General features: G+C 47.3%; 6 protein-coding genes across 6 annotated transcripts; 3 read left to right on the top strand and 3 right to left on the bottom strand.

Annotated features, from left to right (window-relative positions):
* Positions 1-796: 796 nt before the first annotated feature.
* FSUBG_6140 (uncharacterized protein) lies at positions 797-2,217 on the top strand (the record flags this gene model as incomplete). The annotated part of the gene is made up of 2 exons (XM_036684309.1): positions 797-1,024; positions 1,078-2,217. The coding sequence occupies 2 exons, from the start codon at positions 797-799 to the stop codon at positions 2,215-2,217; spliced, it is 1,368 nt and encodes a 455-aa protein (XP_036538340.1).
* A 331-nt stretch (positions 2,218-2,548) lies between these two features.
* Positions 2,549-4,788, bottom strand: FSUBG_6139 (uncharacterized protein; the record flags this gene model as incomplete). Its single annotated transcript, XM_036684307.1, has 6 exons — positions 2,549-2,743; positions 2,791-2,863; positions 2,914-3,780; positions 4,274-4,283; positions 4,344-4,729; positions 4,784-4,788. 6 exons carry the CDS (start codon positions 4,786-4,788, stop codon positions 2,549-2,551), a joined length of 1,536 nt encoding a protein of 511 aa, XP_036538339.1.
* A 1,351-nt stretch (positions 4,789-6,139) lies between these two features.
* On the bottom strand, positions 6,140-6,583 carry FSUBG_6138 (uncharacterized protein; the record flags this gene model as incomplete). The annotated part of the gene is made up of 1 exon (XM_036684306.1): positions 6,140-6,583. The coding sequence occupies one exon, from the start codon at positions 6,581-6,583 to the stop codon at positions 6,140-6,142; it is 444 nt and encodes a 147-aa protein (XP_036538338.1).
* Positions 6,584-7,239: 656 nt separating this feature from the next.
* Positions 7,240-8,291, top strand: FSUBG_6137 (NAD dependent epimerase dehydratase; the record flags this gene model as incomplete). The annotated part of the gene is made up of 2 exons (XM_036684305.1): positions 7,240-7,669; positions 7,726-8,291. The coding sequence occupies 2 exons, from the start codon at positions 7,240-7,242 to the stop codon at positions 8,289-8,291; spliced, it is 996 nt and encodes a 331-aa protein (XP_036538337.1).
* A 1,248-nt stretch (positions 8,292-9,539) lies between these two features.
* Positions 9,540-9,904, bottom strand: FSUBG_6136 (uncharacterized protein; the record flags this gene model as incomplete). The annotated part of the gene is made up of 2 exons (XM_036684304.1): positions 9,540-9,838; positions 9,883-9,904. 2 exons carry the CDS (start codon positions 9,902-9,904, stop codon positions 9,540-9,542), a joined length of 321 nt encoding a protein of 106 aa, XP_036538336.1.
* A 914-nt stretch (positions 9,905-10,818) lies between these two features.
* On the top strand, positions 10,819-14,794 carry FSUBG_6135 (uncharacterized protein; the record flags this gene model as incomplete). Its single annotated transcript, XM_036684303.1, has 5 exons — positions 10,819-10,836; positions 10,895-12,228; positions 12,642-12,914; positions 13,225-13,269; positions 13,558-14,794. The coding sequence occupies 5 exons, from the start codon at positions 10,819-10,821 to the stop codon at positions 14,792-14,794; spliced, it is 2,907 nt and encodes a 968-aa protein (XP_036538335.1).
* Positions 14,795-19,517: the final 4,723 nt, after the last annotated feature.

Raw genomic sequence — 19,517 nt, 5'->3', positions numbered from 1 at the left:
ATATCTTCTAGTACTTGTCAGTGCTGGGTTAGAGCATGTGGATGAAAAGTCGGGTACCTATTGCAGTATCGGTTTTTCCGAGCGGACTCCCAACTCCCTGGTATAAATACCCCAAACAAATGGCTAGGACTAGTCCAAAGAGGATCCACAAGATGGTACTGAGGATCGTGCCCAGTAGGTTCATTGTCAGTGTTTTGAAGAATAAATGCTTGAAAAGGATGAAGAACGATATTTGATGGGTTATCACACTGGTATTTATACGTAATTTACTTCGTCACTTCTGACCGAGACAGATTAGTGACTCACTTCTCTCAGCCAGGGTCCTGAAGTGAATTGAGCAAATGATGTGTATGCCCTGGCATTGACCATGGTTCAGGTGAATGTCTTTCCTGTTTTGATGGCTCACAATCTCTACCAGTCTCTCATAAAACCAGGATAAGGAAGAGGACATGTCAACTGTGGCTTGTACTAGTACGGCACCATATGCAAGACTAGACCGCCAACCTCAAAGAGAATATTATTTAGCGCTAGCCATATCCCTCCAGGAGGAAACTGTTTCTCATACATACACTCTGCCCAAAACACCTTGCTATTTATTAAAACAGACTTTTCACCAAGCTGATATCTCCCAGGGACCTCTTACGCTCGGGGGCCTTGGTAACGTGACAACTGGCCAGCCAATCATTCGGCATTAGCTAAGTGATTGGCCTTTGGTCCTCCGGGTTACTAAGAAACATCAACTACTGACTCCAGTCGAGAGGCTCCCACACGACACGCTGAAACCAGGATCGCCAAGATGTCTGGAAGCGGGCTCACCCCAGATGATTATCGCCGATATCAAGAGCACATGAAGCGTAAACAGGAAAGAGAGAGAAGAGCCAGGGCTGAGCAAGAAAAGGCTGAGCAGGAGAGGGCTGAGCAGGAAAGGGCTGCTAAAGAGAGAGCAGACAAAAAGAGAGCAGCCAAAAAGAGAGCAGCTGGGGAGAGAACCGCCAAAGAGAGAGCTGCAGGAGAGCCCGCTACCGTACGTTTTCCCACCACAGTCTGTGTGATACTTGCCAACTCACCGACCAGCAGCCAGTTGATGAACCGGAGAATACCAGTGATGGAGACAACTCCTCCACCCTCTTGAGCCCAAACTATCGAGGCATAGCGAGCGGCTGGATAAAGGTAATCTGGCAATGTCTCATGAACCATAAACTTTCTGTTTTATTTCTAATCGCCACCATCGCCGGTTTGTTGACAAGTATCCCTTGGATGAGGTTCATCCTCAAGTTTCCCCTTCCTGTTCCTGGCGGCAGTCTTGGCAGCTTGTTTATGGTGGCAGTGAAAAAGCTTGGCCTGCCTACACCGACAGAAAGCCCGTCTTGCGTCCGTGATGGGCCAGTCTTCTCTGCCAGTGGCCAGTTCCTTGGCGAAATAGCCAAGTTACTGGACGGGAAAACCTTTGAAGGTGTTGACTTCAACTTCAACGAGACATTGTTGCTCGAAGTCAATCGGGCGGACGATAGGCTTGCAACTGTCACCAGAAGCATTTCCAACCATTCTTACCACGTTTGCCGACACATATCTCGTCTGAGTGAAATCGTCTCCTCCGAGCCCTCATTTTTAGCACCTTTTCTTGAGTTTATTGGGTATGAAAAGTCGAAGGAAACGGTTATAGAGAATGAGACAAAAGGCTTTCTCTCCACCTTGGATCATGGCAACACTACCCGTTCAGAAATGATCAACCAGACCAGAGCTGTCTACGAATCGATCGGAAAACTGCAGAATGAATTCTGTGAGGCAAGTGATAAAGTGCTGAACATCAAAACAGATGTTTCCGAAAAGCTGTCCGCCAAAAAAGCCGCCTTACAAGCCCAGAAGAAGCACACCGCCTTACGGCAATATGTTGCTCGCCGACTTCATGGCATCGATATCGATACTCTGAAGATGGAAAACGTGGCACTACGGCAAAGGCTAGACGAAGCGACGGACTTACGCATCCACCCTGCGTTGGGATGCAACGGGGGTGGGATCTTTAGGTCCAAGATGCGCAAGCTGGAGAAGGCCTTGAAGGGTCATGATAGGTTTTCCAAGGATGCGAAAGCCAAGGCAGAGTGGATCTTGGCAGAGCTACAGAGGGATGGTAACTGGAAGGCTGCCGGAGAGGAACTATCTAAGACTATGAAGGACTATGATGATAAGATAAACGGATTGTACTATGGGATAACCTGATGCGAGACTAGAGAGAATCATAAAGGTGTTGCTTGATGCATGGAAAATAGTGAGAAGAATATGGATGTTTACAGATAAGAAAGAGCTGATATAACTTGAAACGGTGCATAGCATGACGCACTGAGGTTAACCGTGTCATATATGGAATCTAAGGTAAAAAGAGTAATCCAATTTTAACCTCTACGGCTACGTATTACGCTAATATTCATGCTGCCTCTCTTCCTCCATCGAACGACTGAGCATCACACCACACCTTGCCCAGGATCGGCGACACCACCACCTCCACTTCACCCACGCCGGCATCCTGTCATCATCCATCAAAGCCCTCCATCTAAATTCTTCCTTCTCCAGTTTGATCGGGAAATCCGGCTCCATATTCCTCCGTTTGCGCTCGCGACGATACCATTTCAATGCCCTGTCCCTCGTACGTATGATGCGGTGAAGCTTGTTTTGCACCCGAGAAAGCCCAACGGCGACCTCCGAGAGATCCCCTCCAAGTCTCAAGAAATACTTTCTTTTGAGGTCGCTAGAGAGGGTTTTGGCTGCACTTTCTGCGAGCTCTAGTTTACTTACGCTGAGCTTGTACAGATCGGCTATGTGGTTGGCGTGAAAGATGTGTTCCTTTGTCTCGAATGCATTCTTAGTGCTGTGTGTGTTAGGGTATGGAGATGCGTTTCGGTTACGATCAGAACTTACTGGTTGATTCGGTTGAAATACTCTTGGCAAGCTTTGAGAGGCCCGATAATCTGGCTCATTGCCCCCATTAAAGCATGTTTACGGTGTCTGAAATTGTTTATCATCTCGTGAAGTTGGTCCACACGTATAGGTATCACCGTGTCCAAAATGTCGAGACTATCTTCAGAAAGGGCGGCCATCGTGAAGTTGTCTGGATGTCTATCACTGAGAGTCATAAACTTTTCTGTGATCAGCGTGATGTATGTATTGGTAAGGCGTAGTGCCTCCTGTGGCTTGGTTTCTTGCCCTCTGGCAACGGCATGGTCAGGGAGCATAACGAAGTAAAGCCAATTTTCAACGTGTGCATCGTCCCATGCTTTGGTCATGTTCTTTATCTCTTCGTCAGCTGTTCCCGCCGTCTCGGACAACTCTTGACAAATGGCGAGGGCAATTTCAATAGGTCCGCGCGCCTCATTAATGGCAAATTGCGATGGTTGCAGGCCGTTAAACGGATCTAAGCCGCCAGAGATTTGAAGAGGAATGAATGTATAGAGAGGCAACTGAAGAACGGAAAGTGCGAGGCCAGCGTTCTCGGCTATTTCATCCATGAGGTCGACAAAAGGAATGATGTCTTTGGTTGCATCGTACCAATCGAGGCAAACGGGGCTAATAGTCCAAAGAAGCCATCCAAGGAGGAATACAAATATCAAGAGGAAGACCCATCTGTAACAGCCCAGCCCATCTGAGGTGCGATGAAGAAGTCGATCGAGCTGTTCTTTTGTTGGCGGAGGGAGGCGGTCCATTTCCCAGGGAGGGACTGGGTAGCGGCGACGCTTCAAGAAGCACCAGGGGCAGGCGTCCATGTGCTCGGGACTTGGACTCCCATGACTATATTTGCAGTAGTACATTGTCGGCAAAAGATCTATAGATCAAATTGTTGACTTTCAGAGGCGGAGAGGGGAAGTCTGTCGAGTTAGTATTGAAGAGAACAAAGAACTCAACGCACGTGACTTTGCACAGATGGATGTCATAGCACCCAGTTACCAGCCGCCGCACGATCTGCCATCTCCTGAAAGATTGTGAGGCTCTTTGTTCTATTTTCGGAGTCTCTTGTTAATATGACATGAGTTACGTGCTTGGAAACAGCCTAGCAGAGAGACAGCCCACTCCGGTTTGTCTTTGGTGAATTCCGAGACCTTTGCAACTTGACGTAGCCTACAAACAAAGACATGGAGAAGTTTTTGTTCTAAAATTACGAAAGAAACATACCCTACGAAACTCATTATTACGGACTAGTCAATAATACTTGAGATAAAGATGATTGAAAGCGTGCTCTTTGTTGCCCCCCAACCTCGACTGTAGTCTTGACAAGACACGCTACCTCTCTAATACTACAAATCGGTAGATATTGAGGGATCCATTTGCATACTCCCTCAAACGTGGCTATATACCTTCACGCGAAAACAGACCAACAGCCTTCGCATCGCGCAATTCTTGTGCGGCTTCCCAATACTTGTCCCGCCATTCAGTAATTCTCCTGTTCAGGTTACACCTTGCCTCTCTAAGATGTCGTATCTCTTCCTCTTGAGCTTCAACTCTGTTCCACTCCTTCTCGAGCCCCGACAAGTCAGCTCGTCGAGATCCAACAGGGAGAGCAGCCTCATTCCCAGAGGCGATGGCATCTTGCACCAGGCCCTCTGGATTGGAGAACCTGGCGGCCAGGTGCTTTACAATGCGTGATGTTTTCCCTCCGATTTGGCTGCCGATACTGCCGGCTTTGACACTGAACTGCTGCGTTGATTTGATGGCCTCGAAAAAACCAACGTCGGGACGGCCCCTGAGCTCAGAGCATCGAGCTTTGATGTGTCAACGCGTTGATAGCGATGGATACTTCATCGCCGCGACCATCTTCACCAACCCTAGGCCAGATGCCAAGATTCTCCTGGAGGGGATCTTCTGGCCAGTTCTTACTATATAGAAGTTTTATACTGAAGACACAGCACCCTGTTCGGCGAATGACACTGAGTACGGACTTGCAGGTAAGGATAGAAGATGCAAGCAAGGTATGGGCTAATTATACAACGAGTCTGTATTCTGAGCTTTGAGAATTTTGGATGATCTTAAAGCAGGTAATATCAATACTAATGGCGCTATGGGAAGTATCCATACTATGCCATTTGGTGGTTGGAAGCAGAGTGGTTATGGATCAGAGTGTGGATATCAAGGCATCATGGAATATCTTCAGGTCAAGACGACTAACACTCGCTTGTCATGGACGAATTGAACTTTACTATGTTTGTGACTTTTGTATTTAGTATTAGATTAAATTGACTTGATTTCTCAGCCGTCTTTTGTCTCGTAGGAGGCTATCGGAGCACACCTCTTGAGGTTCAATATCTTTGTTCGTGATCCTCTCCTCATCGACCTTAGCCTTTTAGTTGCCCCATTCAACTTACACCGAATTCGATACGCAGCAGGCCACGAGATTCCTTCGGGTCAGCCGCCAACAGGGCAATGATGCCAACTTGTCATTGTCTTCTGACCTCTGAGTTCGATTTCTTATAACAATCGCTGGCTGTAGTCAATTGTGATTTGTCTTAGTATTCAAGTCTCTTCCTCAGCCTCTACAGGTAGGCTTGGAGGCATCTTTACATTGCGTAAAAGCTTTCAGATCTATTCCGGCCAGTCAATGTTAGCTTGTCAGAATATATCACTGTAGCAAATCTCGCAGCATTATAGGGTCAGCTTTCAGCATTTCGACAATCTTTCATATTTCCGATAGATTCGGGATCGCCGCCACAATATTGAGGTCGTTGGAGCACATATATCGGAAGTTCTTTGCAGGATCTGCAGCTGTAGCTTCTTTCATTTGGGCTGCAAAGAATACACAGAAGCACAGAAGCACAGAAGCCATCGGGAAATGGCCAGGAATTTGATTCCGTTGTCGCGTCTTGAGGATGTCAGTTAGATTAATACAAGCTATTTCATGGACATAATATGGAATACCGGGCAATGGACATTTAGACCGAGGAAGAAGCTGTATACAGTTCAATGTGGGAGGATAATACCTGATATTGTGATTCGGGTCTATCTTCAGGTTAGTACCGCACTTGGACAAACAATGCTGGAGACAGCATCTATCTAAAATTGACAAAGGCTATTCCAACGTAGTGTTTTAAGTACAACTTCTGAAAACAACTCCCGATTCGTTATGCAATCAACCCCCTCCTCCTCCCCTGCCCTCCTCCTATTCATCGTCCTCATATGAAACAGGCCGGTTTATAGAAGCCCATTGTTTCTCTGCACTACTTTTAAAGGGCGGGGGAATAAATCCATTAACTCGCCAAAGCTTTCTCTCTGTCTCGTCGACGTGGTACTCGTAGTCATAGCCTTTGTCTGCAAGATGTGGCTTCAATGCCTTCTCAATAGACTCAGTACACCTGTGGTATGCTTCAGCAGTGGCATCCAGGCGCACAGCGATATGGTCTATAGAGATCCGCACAAAGGGCTTGTCAGGAACCTCTCCTCCTTTCCACAATGTGCCAGTTGTCATTGGAACGAAGTTAACAATTGCGTAAAAGGCTGGAAGTCCGACGTTGGTGTAGACGGAGGTAATATCTTTGGCAAGTGCTTGCCGAGATTCGTTATCACGGAATATATCCGGCGTGTGGTAAATCAACCAAAGAGGCATTTTCAGATACTTTAGCTAACTGCTGGAATAGATTTGTAAAAAGTAGTAAGGAGACAATAGAGTATCTCGAATTGAGCTCAAGGTAGTGAATTCAAGGGTTAATGTAAATAACTCCTTCGGAATAAGCAGGTATTTATATAAGCGTTTCTCAATTAATAAGGACTTATTTCTATTACGTATTTTGAAATTGAGATCGACACGACTAACCCAGAAAGATCATTTGTGGATAAATACTTGAATGGGGTAAAAATGCAAGTATGGAGCTGGACGAAAGTTATTCCGTTCATGTAGCCCAATTGAGGTCTAGCGGTCGGACTCGTTCACTAATCTTTCGGAATATGTGACTTTTCTGCTCGGCTTTTATGGTGTTCTGAACAAGTGAACAAGTGAACAGACCAATGAAGACGTGAAGTGACGGAAGCGTTTAATAATCAGAGGCTTTGCAGCATCACAAGGACCAGCAAGACTAAAGCAAGTACACAAAGCGTCGGCGCATTTAGTAAATGGCGATTTTATAATTAGTAATTGAACAACATAAAGTTCAGGCTGTAAACTCGGTGGTAGATAAGCTATTGTATAAGATGTCAGCAGCAGACTATCTGTGTTTATTCACAAACCTCATCCATTGACTTTTCGTCGCCTAATACCTAGCCCAAATGTCGAACAATCTAGTTTTCATCACGGGAGCCACAGGCTTCATCGGGGCGCATGCTACCGCCAAGATCCTCAAGGCGGGATATCTTGTCCGCCTCAGCGTCCGACGAAATGAGCAGATTGAGAAACTCCAGCGCCTTTATAGCGAGTTTACGAGTCAGCTGGAGTTCGTGCTTGTGCCTGACTTTGCGAAACCAGATGCCTTCGTAGAAGCCCTACGTGACGTCAATTTCGTTGTCCATATTGCATCTCCGATGCTGGGACAAGGCTCTGATTTTCAGAAGGATTATATTGACCCAGCTGTTCGAGGCACCTTATCAGTTTTGGATACTGCCAAGTCCCTACCTTCTATCAAGAGAGTCTTGGTTATGTCCTCCATCCTTGCACTAATGCCTCTTGGTGCCTTGCATGGACCACCAACTTCGATTCAAGGTACGTGATAGAAGTTTGAGGTACAAGAAAGTCACCACTAACCTAACTTCTTGCAGAGAACTCTGACAAGACAATTGAGGTAGATGTCAATATGGACATTCCTGACGGCCCGATCGGAAATGCCATTATGTACCAGGGATCAAAAATACTGGCACATGAAAGCACAAAAGACTGGATTACGAAGAATCATCCTAATTTCTCTGTGTTCACCTTCCATCCGACATTTGTTGTTGGTCCCAGCCTTTTCCAGGAACCCTCTGAGCAAGTCAACAGTATCAACAAGTTCTTCATTGACACAGTCCGTACTGGAAACATTATCATACCGCCCATCTTTGTCGATGTGACCGATGTTGCCAATGCTTTGGCTGCGTCTCTGGATGCCCCTATCCCTGACACTCAGGAAATCATTATTACAGGCCAACCTACAACGTGGGCCGACATTGCGGCTGAAGTAGAGTCTCTCTACCCTAACGCGGATTTCAAGCTTAAGCCAACTGTTGAAGAGGGGCCATCGTGGTCAATCTCACCTGTAGCAGCAAATAAATATTTGAAGATTGAATGGAAGTCATTGAGGGAGGTTATTTCGGGTGTTTTGGGCCAGCAGCTTAAGCTTGAAGGTTAAGATTAGTATGTATACATATCAACCATATTGAGAAAAGACGGGTTAGATTAAACATTAATAAGATTCGTCCGTGGCACAGCTGCAGAGTACTATCTACCAACGGCGATGAATTGCGGTCGCGGCAAACATCAAGTGACCCTTCTGGCATTTATCGGAAGAGCAAAGGGTCACCTCCGGCATTAGTCGCGGGAGCAGTAGAGCTGTGGCAAGAGTAGTGTTGTTGATCTGAGGAGCAATCAGGTTACAGGGAGCTGCCCTACACACTCCCGGGGGGAATCCACCACTGTATCAATTCCGTTGGTAGTGACCAAATTACAGGGCGTTTGCCGCTCTAGGCCCGTGTATTGACCCAGAAGCAATTGAGGGCCCTGGACCCAAGGTTGAGATTTCTACGAGATCTGTAGCAGACTTGGCTCCAGGGGCATCCTCAAGCGCGGCTCCAGACTGTGTTTGTATGTTGGGAATAGCTTCATTTCATCCGGATCTGTTTCTTCAGGTGCAGCCGCTTGCTTCTGTGGCTTACGGGGCACCCCCACTGAGCTTATTCTAGCGAGGTCAAGGCCGCTCTGGGTGAGAAAATCACACGCTAAATCTTTAGCGGGAAATCGGTCTCGCCCCACAATGTGCATTTGACCGAAAGAGCAAAGGAGACATCACAACGTTGAGTAGTCGCGGGCACGGGTACTCGATAAATGATGATACAATTATCAGAAGTTTAACTAAAGCTCGGGGGAAGCTGAATTATAGCATGCAGATTCAGAATCCTCAATAACGTCACCCGAAAACTTAGGCATCGGGTTAAACCGCGCTGTCGATTATCCACAAGAGCCACGACAGTACATGAAAAGACACAACATTGAATCTCTAAGGGAAAAAGCACAGCTCTTTATCCACCCTAGTATAATAGTCTGTGCCATTTATGTCAACAAGATGATACTCTCATCTTGTTTCAGACATCTTTCACTCGTAACGCTGTCTAGGGGGACATGCTTTCTCGTCATGGCGATCCTTGGTCTTTTCCACTCAACTCTGAGATCTACCTTATAAGTATCAGTTATTTAAGCATAATAAACAGTCACAAACGGTCTTGTTGAGAAAAGGCAGAGTAAAATCGTGTTTGATTTATCCTGGCATAATGTCCTGTAGTTTATTCCATCCCCATTCCCCAGACGTTCTAATCTCGTTCTTCGCCCCAAAACACCCTAGCTTTACCCAAGAGCCCAATCCCATACCACATCACATCAGATCTTAGCCAATCATCTTGTTAACCAGGTACAAGACAATGGCAAGCATGTAGGCGATCAGGCAAGTCTTCACAACAGTGACCAAGAGTGTGAGAGTACCCTTCACAGTTGCCACCACAAATCGACCAACGAGAACGATTATGACCAATGAGATGAAGAGCCCTACGAAGTTTTGCGGAAGGAGCTCAGAAACGTGTTGTTCGGAGGCCTTAAATGCCTCAGACCAGTCGATTTCTTCGCAGAGTTGCTGGACGGAAAAAAAGAGATGATCAAGGGCCGATTTAATGGTCTCGTAAGGGGACGCTATTCTTGTAAGATATCGTCACGGGAATAAAGTGTGCACTTACCAGTGAGGTCTAGTGGAAACATGGTGAGCGATGGTGTTTGAGTGTGTGTGCTATGAGCTGGCCGTGTCAGTTGCAGTCGAGACTTGTGACTGAGAGCTTATGATTACCAGATAAGTTGTGGGCTTGTGAGGTTACTTTCCTGTTGCAGTATGTGTTGGGTATTTGTTTGAAGAAAGTAGAGAAGCGTTATGTAAAGAGTCAGTCTCCCGTTATATACCTCTGACAAGCCGATTTGCAAGTAGTGACTAAGCTGAAACGCTGCTTTATTTATGTCAAAGAACAGTGAACGATCAGTTTGTTTAGTATGGCCCTTTCTTCTGGCTGAAATGTTTGTACTCTTTCATGTAGCTGTTGCTCAGCTAATCCGATGCCGGGACAGACCCACCCCGAAAGTGCCGTCAAGATCCGGTGCCGAAGCGGAGCCAAACCCCGGAACGGCTCAAGATACACACTCGCAATAACTATACGTTATTTGCACCATTCGGCCTTCCATCAATAGTTTTAAATCTGCTTCATACCGCAGAAATTGAAGCTGATGTATGGAGTCAAGATACCGGCTCAGCATAAGCTGTCAGGTCAATTGGGGTCACACCGGAAGAATATCTCCCGCCTTCAACAAAGACTTCATTTCTAACGCTGCATTAGTGCTCTGCAGCCTTCCATACCGCCTATTGGCTCATGCGTTGTAGCAAAAACTCTACTCTCTATGCCATCATCGTGTTCTCCGCACCATACGTCTCCATTCTGTTCAGTGGCCATTCTTGCTCGTCTTCGTCTCTAGCTCCCATCACAGCATCTCACATCATAAGACCACAATTTCTGGTCCTACACAGGTCTTCATACGATTCAATAGCCAATCTCGCTCAATCCGCCGTCACTTCTCAAAGCACAACATCCACTGTCTCTACTTCTATCTGCTACTGAGCATCAGGCATCATGGGAAGACTAGTGGGAGTAAGCCGTCACGATGTGCCCAGATCTCCGAACCAAATGCTGACTGAACTTCGCGCAGGAAGGATCACAGATCAAGTTCAATGGTAAGCTCCTTTCGGAGCTGGCCACCAAGACATCGCAACGAATGCATTGGCTCCCTCAAGATCGCGTGGCCATGAAGCAATGGCTTCGCGCTAATCATACAACGGCGTTTCTCGAGGATACCGGCGACGCAAGTCTTGATCAGCTGGCGCTCACAATTGGTCTTGACTTTCGAAGGCTGGATAAAGATCAGAAAAGAGTTGCTAAGGCGAAAATGTGCAGCTCCCTTAAGTATACTCTCAACAAGCTCAAGATGTCGGGAGAGGTCAACGAGAGATGGGATCCTGAAGGTAAACGGGTTATCCTCGATTGGACACACAGTGCAGGACGTCATCTACGGGGACTACACGATAGTGAAATCAACTCTCTTTACCCAGTACCTCCGGCCCATCACGCTACACCTCGAACATTGACTTTCGACGATCATCAATGTCGAGCTCCGGAGACTGATAATACACTCTCATCGAAACAGATGTCTCGGATATACCCCACAGTACCGCCTTATTCCGGGCGGATGACGCCTCTTGAACGCGAGTTGGAACAGGCACCTGAAGAGTTCTACCGCCAAAAGGATCATGATGATCAGCCACCCCCGTATACGGTCCACGCGAACTTTGTCGAAACAGATCTGCAGCGGGCAACAGAAGAGTTCTTTCGCCAGAAGGCCCACCTCGATCAGTTTGAGGATCTCATAAGCAAAATATACAAGACAAAAGCCCAGGATGCTCTCGCTCAACAGGCATCGGCGGTATCGCGTACGCAAAGACACAGTCAGCGAGAGGTGGAGATACCAATGCGTTATGGGCAGACTGCGAGAATGGAGGCACGAACCATTGATCGGACAATGGCTAGGGGAGATAATCAGATCAACTTTGAGATACGCAAGACTTCGTCTTGGCCTTTGACGCCCGAGATGACCGAGCGTAAAAGTCCAGCCCTACGCGAGTCTGACTCAACGAGGGCCCACAGACAGTTCGTCAATGGTCTCAGAAGAGGCTGCCAGCCAAAGCCCGCGGCCACGACTACTCATCACACAACACCAGCACTGGACGAGGTTGTCTGTACAAGAGCTGATGGAGACTTCCAGCAGAGGCTGGCTAACGCCTCTGTCCCGGATACGTTGCTTGTTCCACGACGATCTGATCAAGATCACGGAGCGCTCTGGCAGCGATCTCGCTCAGACAACAAATTTCTCCAACGACAATCTCGATCAGATCGCAAGGTCGTTCAGCGACAGCCTCGGGTCATTATACTCAAGGAACCAAGTTCAGGATATCTCCATCCTGATTTAGTGCGTGGAATCGAGTGGCCGTATGCAATGCGGTTGTGTGCCGGGCTTCTTGTTGTACTGTTGCTTAGTTACTTTTATTTTTGATGCTTGAGATGGGTTTATTACTTACGCACCAAGGAATATTTGTACAGGCGTTTTGCCGTGGAATTTGATCGATTGCGGTCGAAGTTGTCATGCATGTTTAGCAGATGTGAGATAGGAACAGACCGACCCGTACCTTCTGGGACACACTTGAGGTATGATTACTTGCGTTAAATAAGATTTATCTCCTTCTATCCTCATAAATGTATTCGTTCTCTTGTGGAAAGACCCTGGAGAAAAGCTGATGAGCTTGCCCGAATTTCAGTTTGCAGAGGGAACAGAGCTATCAGCGATGCACCTCAATGACGAAAACAGAGACGTACCCTTACCGCATACTCTTTATACTTAACAGCGACATCCTCTTCTGTAAAGAATTTTACTCGCCTCCCGCGAGCCGAAGTGACAAAGTTTGCTCCTGCGGCAAGTTTTCAGGGCCTTCAGAGCTGGTGCTGCATGTTCCCGTTGCAAGCAGTGGCCTCCACAGGCAGAGCAAGCAAATACACAGCGCTTGCTCCCAGGCTGCAACGACTCCTCTGACAGATGCCTCTGCCTCTTTCGGTCAAAATGCCCTCTCTTCTGACAACTTTGTGCACAGCTATCCGACCACAGCAGTCCTAGCTTTGAAGTCTGCACGACAGGAATAACAGATCATCTTCCATATCAGACAAACTCAGCCCTACCGGTGTCTCAAACAGCCTTGGGTCCCCATTCGAGATCCCTGTCCTTTGGCGAGCCTGTTGCGCCCACGTCTATCGGGACTTCTGCAACGAGGAAGAATCATGAGCTCACGCCGACAAGATATGCAAACACATCACCAGCTCTACTGCAGATTTCACTTGCCAAATGAGCCAATTCTCTGTTCTTAAACAGTAATGTTTATTCATGTGCGCCAGGTGACTCTTGAATGTTCTACTACATACTAACGCTCAGTGCAGTCTTATCATGTCACCCGGCAAGAAGCGATGCGAAACATGCAACAAGTACTTCAATTCTCTTTCATGGTTCAAACATGCTCAGAAATGTCGGAGATGCAATAGATGCAACGTCTTTTGCAGTACCAACGAGACCTTGTTCGACAGCCATCAAGCGCTCTGTGGCAGAGATCACGGAAGGGGGGTACATCCCTGCCGAAACTGCGGGCAAACGTTCAAAAGAAGAGGCAATCGTGACAGACACGAGACTATATGTGTACGCTGTGAGGATTGCGGTCAGTGGATGACGTCCGGCCCGGCGTGTAGGGCAAATCACCGCATCAACTGCCGGCCTAGGCTTCAACGGCAAAGTCCACAGCCGCAGCCTCTCAGTCAACCTGAGATCCAAACCCAATGCCAGCAGCAAAAGGACTCTGTATTTGCACCTACAGTGCCGTCATCGACTGACGAGCTCATTCAGTTTTACAGATCGAAGGCTGAGAGTGCTATTTCACGTATGATGACAATGATCGATGCCAGAAAGGGTGCAGAATCCGGCAGCCGCGAAAGCGAGGATTACCAGAGCCTGCATAAGTATTGCAATGGAGTTAGTATTGGACAAACCCTGTCTGCTTCAGAATATCTCGACCTCGATCGAGACGCTAAACCTCAGGATAGTATAATTGTATGTACTATGGCTGAGGCAGCTAATATCTTCAACAGAGGACCGCCCAATATACCAGTTCTTATCGTTGGGACACCTAACCCTCGGCGACTCAAGATCGACACCTTTCTCGCCTGGTTGACATGTCGAGATACATTACACGTTCATGACTTCAGCCGCCCATCCAAAATGGGACGTTCTCCGATTTCTCTGCCCTCCAAAGACGCCAAGACACTGTTTGAAACGCGCGATAAGATGTCTGGCCCAGCTCTCAATTTCCTCAATCTCAGAGGGACAAAAGACCATGCCGGGCCAGAGTGTATTACGAACATGTACGACTATAAGTGCATTGAACTCTCTTCAACAGACAACGGGAAGATTGAGACTGAGGTTCTTGTTGGGGATCTTGACGACTCAACTCGGTTTCAGCTATTGGCATCAACTGGAGCTATTCACTTGCCTCATATTGACAGGCACGGGGTGTTCACGACTGTGTTGAACGAACAAGGGGAGAAGATCTGGTTGGCCTGGCCCAATCTGGGATTGAAAGTGTTGAGGAAGTGGGATGAAGAGGACGAACTGCCGACTCCCCCTATCGCCATCCATATCGAAGAGGGCTCCTATCTGATCCAACCTCCAAACACGCTCCACGCCCCTGTGACCATGAAGACGTGTCTGATGACAGGCACTATGCACTGGTACTCGGGCCACCTACTTGATATCATCCAGGCTACCTGTGTACTAAAGGAGGATGCCAATATCACGAATGAGGATATGTCGGATCAGTTCATCCCAAAGATGGCCAAGCTGCTTGGGCTGTGGAGGGAGAATCAGGCGCCCTGCTCGTGGCCTCCACTCGATCAATACTCAGAGGCTATAGCCGCATTTGACGTAAGTCTTGATGCTGTAATGGTCACGATGCCTTGCTAATGATGATTAGACTCTTCGAGAAGGGTGCAGTTGCAAGGCCAAAAACGCCCTCTGCGCAGCCAGGTCGTCGTGCCAATGCAGAAAGTTAGGGTTACCTTGTTTCGCAAAGTATCATGTCAGCCGAGGCGATTGCGAAAATCTGAGTGAGTAGGCTGGCGATGCTGGAAAGACTTGGGTTTGGCGATCGAGGGTGTAAGAGCACGGCCGGGATACGAGTCTTTCTTGCGTGTGAGCGTCCTTGCCAGGTACTCCCGGGATGAACAAACGAGAGGTGAAAATTTGAGAAGGTGCGGGATTGTAAATGTAAAAAAGGCAGAATATAGAGGAGGGACATCTTCAAATATAGGAACACGGCAATTGTCAACTATCTTGACGCCGGGGGCTATCATGTCAAGAGAATCCTACCTCTCAAATCGTGGACTTGTTAACGGCGGATGGCGCATGCAAGCAGCCAAAACCAACTAATAGTGAAATATTATCAGCATCCCTAAAATACTCATTGTCCAAAGTCGAGATGACTTGTTCGAACTTGGCACCTTGGTCATGCTCTTCGTGGGGGTTGACGAATCTCGTTTTTGGACGGCGAAGACAAAAACGGTTTGTGGTGAAATGATGCTCTGAATAGACTAAAGCTTAAAACCCCACGGTTTTACTAAAATAGCTTGCAATTTATCCACGGAGCAGCTGCATAAATAATGCGTAAGAGCAGTCTAGTAATAAGAGGAATATCTCCCTGGCCTGATCTAAGGAAATATTATGTACAAGATTCCAGGACTTGTTGTAGAATCTACCCTACACGGCCCGGCATGCAACGGGGTCGCTGAGCTCGATAAGGAATGAAAATATGGGGCGGGGTATTTATCGCAGGAGCAGGGTTTTTGACTGGAAAAGCAGTAAAATTACAGGGCATTTCTCGCAAGAGTATCCCACCGACTTAGGGGGTCGTTGTCGCACGAGCAGGGCGATTAATCGGGACAGCAATTAGGCTCAGCATCCATCGGGATACGAAACAAAAAAAAAAAACAGTGCCGCCCCTTTTGGCTCAGCCGCAACAAATAGCGACAAAGCTCAAAAGACCGCTCCGGGAGTAGTTTGATCACATCAAACTACCGGAGGAAACTTATCTTGACGGCAACAATCATTGACCACGAAGTCGTTGATCTGAAAATGACCCATACTTTGAGATTCTTTCCACAATACACGCTTTGTCAGCTGAATGCCGGTTCCATTTCGCGGCAATGAAGCTATCGCGATAGCATTAAATGATCTCAAGTGCGGGGAGTATGGTGTTGAGGGGTCCTCTTTTTCTACGGAGAAACGCTGGCTACCTTAGGCAGAGGTCAGGGTTCGAATCCATGTTGCTCAAGCCACTTGTACCTCTTTTGCCCCCCCCCAACACCGCATCAACCATGCTGAGTTGCCAGAAGCACAGGATCAGCAACCATACAATCGAATCCAAGATTGCATAAAAATTGCCTTTGGACATAATTGAGGAACTTGTTCTTACCCCGCGACCTACAGTTCTTGGTATGGTGCATGCTATCAGCAATTGTCAAGCCCTTCCTGGAGGTCACCCTGGCGTAACAAACAACGGAGGAAGTAGCACATATACATAATGACAGCACTCGATTAATTCGTGCTCGACAGCTATTGCCTCTTCCCCAACCCCATGAGTCAAGTCTAGCTGGCATCTACATTACTTTACTTCAGCCTAGACCATCACCCATTGTCTGCGAGCCCGGGAGACTCGAACCTGCTCCGGTGTGTGGGTTCGCAATGAGGTAATCGCTTTGTGGTATTGTAAGGCTCCGCAGTCTGCGTGTCTTCAAGGCCGGCTTTTGTTACTTCCGCGTTAACTGATTTTCGAAAGACATGGAATTGACGTCGAAAGTTGACTTATGCCGAGAAATGGCATACACCTTGGCTATCAAAATGCCAAAGGTACTGTAGAACTTCGTTGTGGACTGCTGAAGCGCTAGATCGACAGAATGCCATTTCTGCAAATTGCGGCTGGCGAGGAGGCATAGCAAGAACAGAAATTGGAACAAGGGATTGGACAACAGACCCAAGTCGCACTGCCTCACTCAACGTACATTATACGGTAAAAGAGCTCAGCACATGCCCCTGTTGTCAATAGGTTCCACAGATCTATCGTCAATGTACCCTGGAATATGGAAGACACTCCACACCACCCCTCGACGCGGACGGCAAGGGACCAATGGTCTTACACGATTCAATCCCTAGATCACCATGGTGGCGCATGTAACACCCACTCACTGCACTACTTTCAACCAGTGGCGCACTTATGTTGAGCTACCATTCCGAATTGACTATCATGGCCCAGCATAGCAATGGCTAATAGAGGAAGCTCTCCGAGTAGATCGATGGGTTTCTGGACTTATCTAACATGAAAACATGCCGATACAAAGAGGTTCTGTAGTGCAGCATCCAGTTCATGGCAAGGTCTACGGGGTTGAAACAAGAATGCTAAGTAGAACCCGAAACTATTTGTTGCCAATATTCATGTGGTTGAAGACGGCCTGACTCTTATTATCTCCACCTAATCGGTCAACAATCTTCTGATACGCATGAAAATTCCATGGGTCAAGTATTCGTTCCAGCTTGGAATAGTGTAACTGGCCCCAACGTCAGTATTCCCTTACCTCAGTTTGAAGAATCTTTCCCTTGACATCTCCGTCAAATTTGACCTACATTATTGAGAAGACCTGAGTTAAATAAACACCTTATCCCGGTATTCGCTGTACGTTCTTATGAGCTTATCAGTGGAGGACATATGCGCTGGTTAGACGAGAGACATCCTTCAACCTCGTTTCAACATGATCTTCACCCATATAAGAGGTCAATATCCCCACGGATTATAGTGACTAGACAGTAACGCAGCGCAATTCTATTGGTAAGACAAGTGATCAAAGTTGGGACAACTTGCGTTAGCGAGGTTCAGCTCGGAAGAAACCGACCCATAGGGATCCTGTACTTATAGGCACTTCTGGCGCAATAATAGAATGCCCTGAGATGTTGTGATTTCTTGAGCGTTATAGTTAAGTATAGTTTTAGTAACTACGTTCGATAGTGAGCAAGAATTCCTTACTCGAGGAGTGATCGAATGTAACACCACATACACTATAAAGGAAGCTACTTCCTGGCTTGAGCTGAGTATGAGAGCCCTGAGAGGCTATGTAGTCTGATAAATGGTGCTTTCACCCATGAAAGAGATTTTAGAACGCTGGGGTAGTTGACTTGATCAAGGTAACCGTCCTGCTGGTGACCCCGATGCTGGATCTCAACTCCGCTCATATCTCCCGAAAGCCATGCCCGATGTCTAGTTGTACTATAGTCTAGTAGCAGTCTCATTGTTGAATCATTCACCGGACGACTAAATTGACTTCCTCTCGCTTCCTGACATCTTTGTCATTCCGAATGTCGCTTATTACAGCTCCAAGTCGATCTGTTCGCAATCTTTCGTCACTGTGAAAGCGACCGTAGATTCCGATCTAACACCTACTGGTAAGATTGTGTCCTCTGTCAGTGGTGTAGCGGCGACAACCAATACATTTGAGAACACAGTCCAGGGCGCTAATACGGGATGTGAATTCATCAGCCTCCGCTAATTATTGGGCATTCTCTGGTCCGTGACCCTGGAAGCCATCACCAAGATGCAATTTGTTTGTATCTCAAGACCGAGGAGTCAGCGAGACCTTTTCTTCTTTTTCGGCAGTAACTAGATCATTGGCAAGTCCACGTTATGCCTTATCGATGAGGTCCGAACCAATGCCGCCTTACAGACATTGGCACAACTAGACCTTAGAGATTCCTCGCAATCAAAGATGTTCAGAGTTACGGATTTATGGCAATGGCCAAACGGAAAGATTACTTTGCTACTAGCGCGACCATACCCTGAAAAAGCATCTGGAAATGTCAAAGCGCGATATACCAAGTTCTATCTGTCTGATCAACCGCGATGGGATGGTCACTACTGACAGGCCTGGTCTCGCGTTCCCGCACCCAGCTGATTGGTTCGAAGCAAGTAAAAGCTTAATAATCTTTGCATTGTGAACAATGAGAGGCCAATGGTTGCTTAGGCTGGTTCTGCACCTCTCATATTGGAGACGGTGCATTCGTGGTGTTTTGGTGTCTTCAACATGAATGCCTGCCACGCTGAATTCCCAGGGACGGCCCTTGAACGGCGAAGCAAACACCACTATTACTGAATTGCCTATAAAATATAACTGTTATGTAGCCACTTCTCGAGGAAGTCTGAATACTGGGGATATGCCTATCAGTTTGACCAAGGATCTGAAGCATACAGAAGCTACTCGCTCCACAACTGGGTTTATATATAACAGATACGAACAACAGACAAACAGATCTATTTGTACAGCTTCTGCATTCAGGGACATCTCCGTTCAAACGTGTAGAAGGCAGTGTAAAGGAAGTGCGTGGTCCACTGTCCTCCGTAAGCGACAGGTCGCCGCCAACCATCGGCGAATGCATATACAAGTCCCACGCATAACTCCCGGGAATCGCCTATCCCAGATTTAACGCATGGTACTCAAGTGATGATTAGCCTGAAACGTTAGTTAAGGAATCGAGGGGCGAAATGGAATGTGAAGCAGCTCTCGTTTTCGACACAAGCATCAAGAGCTCGATGCTGGGTGCCGTTGGAGCGAGTCGCTGGTGGTCATCCCTTCTCTGATCCGCGTCT

Source organism: Fusarium subglutinans, assembly GCF_013396075.1.
Source record: "Fusarium subglutinans strain NRRL 66333 chromosome Unknown NRRL66333_c0000062, whole genome shotgun sequence".
NCBI lineage: Eukaryota > Fungi > Ascomycota > Sordariomycetes > Hypocreales > Nectriaceae > Fusarium > Fusarium subglutinans.
The sequence above is the reverse complement of the archived record's forward strand: the minus strand, read 5'-3'. Positions and strand labels throughout refer to the sequence as shown.